Genomic DNA, 1982 nt, shown 5'->3' on the forward strand with positions numbered 1-1982 from the left:
CCACCACCCACCCCACCACTGACTTCCGGTAGACTGAAGCAAGAAATAAGTTTGTATTGTGTTGTGCCATTGAGATTTTGGGGTTGTCTGTTTCAGCAATCAACCTACACTGACCTAAATAGTTGCTAGAGTCCAGTTTAGTACATAGGGACTTGGGAACATATTCGTAATTTTCATCTCTCCTATGATAAATTCAGGAGAGCTATATATTCACTTTGCATAAAGATACACACATTATCATTAACCTCTTTCTTTTCTCCCCAGGTTAAATAGTAACCACACACACTTATGAGTATAAAACTGAAATGTGTAATTCTCCACTACAATTTGTTATGTCTGAGTTAAGCCCTCAATTATTTTAAAACTTCTAACACAAAGGTTAAAAACCAGTGATTAATGGGATGGATTTAGCTTACATATGTGTTTTATTGGCTCATACAGCAGTTAAGATTTTTAAAACTTACTAAAAATTTGGGCAATTTCACATAAAATCCAAGTTTCTGGTTTTACTTGAAGAACTGGAATATCTGGCAACACTGGGTCTGCCTCCCTGCATGGCTGCATCAGGCTAGAGCTGAGCAGCTGCCAGCTTTCCATAGATGAGGCAAGTGCTCTCTAGTTCCCCACAACGCCTGCCTCCACTCACTTATTCTACTCAGTACCTCTGGGCATTTGTGTTTATAACTCCTGGACGAGCATATCTGTAGGACCTGTTACAGGCTAGTTCTATACAACACCAGACCCAAGGACTACTTTAGTATTTTAAGTGGCAATACTTACGGGATATCCAGGGAAAGGTGGGTAGCCTGTGGGGGGATAGCCTGGGTATGACATTCTGTAACAACAATAAAAAATTTCCTCTGTCATTTCTTATAAGGATTAAGGCCTTTGAAGACAGACAGACAGACAGACAGACAGACACACACACACACACACAGTGTTTTATTAAAAAATGTTCATTCCAGGGCAGGCCCGGTGGCGCACTGCTACAGTGCGCTGCTTGGGAGCGCAGCGGTGCTCCCGCCAAGGGNAAAAAAAAAAAAAAGAATAAAGAGTAAACAGAGACTACCACTAAGGTCTAACTTGTTCTTTTACTTTTAAAATCCCATTAGAAGCCTTGGTAGCTTATATACTAGTTTGTCAGGATACTTGTGCATCAAAACTCAGTTAAATTTAATTCTACTTGGGTCAGGCAAGAGGGGTTGGTTTCTCTATTTGGGAGTCAGAACCAGGTTATTTCCAAACGTCAAGGCCTCAGGAACAACTAGCCAGGCTAATTAGTTTCTTTATTTTCCTAGCAGTTGGAAATATGAGAAAAAGCCTCCTCCTTACCCTAAAGAGAGGAGTTCCTGGCTCTCTTGCCAACACACCTGGACCTGTTGCATAATATTAAAGAAAAGGGGGGATGACCCAGGTCACCCACAGGGTGTGACATTTTGGACCTCAGTTCAGACCACACAATGTCTAAGAGTGGCAGATTGTTACGTGTTCACTAAACTCTTTCTCCCCCAGTCACAAAGCTAGACTACATTTCCCAGACCCCCTTGCAGTTAGGTACGACCACGACTGAATATCTATGAATGAACATAGACAGAAGTGAGGCCTATGTTCAACTCTCCCAGCCTGGTCCCTAAAAACTTCTGCCCAATCCTCCATGTTCTCTCGCTTCCTTCATCTGTCAGCCATAAGCGAAGGACCCAGTGGAAGACTCCAAGGTGCTACAGGGTGATTGAATCAATACAAGGAAGGAGCCTGGGAACCTGAAGCACTGCATGAAACAAAGCCTCCTCCCATCCACCACCCACCCCACCACTGACTTCCGGTAGACTGAAGCAAGAAATAAGTTTGTATTGTGCTGTGCCATTGAGATTTTGGGGTTGTCTGTTTCAGCAATCAACCTACACTGACCTAAATAGTTGCTAGAGTCCAGTTTAGTACATAGGGACTTGGGAACATATTCGTAATTTTCATCTCTCCTATGA

General features: G+C 42.7%; 1 protein-coding gene across 1 annotated transcript in view; it reads right to left on the reverse strand.

Annotated features, from left to right (window-relative positions):
- ANXA7 (annexin A7) overlaps window positions 1-920 on the reverse strand; it is a 22106-nt gene extending 21186 nt beyond the window's left edge. The window contains exon 1 of the mRNA XM_008582192.1: window positions 781-920. Coding sequence (XP_008580414.1) covers window positions 781-867 — 87 coding nt within the window. The 5' untranslated portion in view covers window positions 868-920. The remainder of the gene's footprint in view (window positions 1-780) is intronic.
- Between the last annotated feature and the right edge of the window lie 1062 nt (window positions 921-1982).

Source organism: Galeopterus variegatus, unplaced genomic scaffold, assembly GCF_000696425.1.
Source record: "Galeopterus variegatus unplaced genomic scaffold, G_variegatus-3.0.2 Scaffold2529, whole genome shotgun sequence".
NCBI classification, from domain to species: domain Eukaryota; kingdom Metazoa; phylum Chordata; class Mammalia; order Dermoptera; family Cynocephalidae; genus Galeopterus; species Galeopterus variegatus.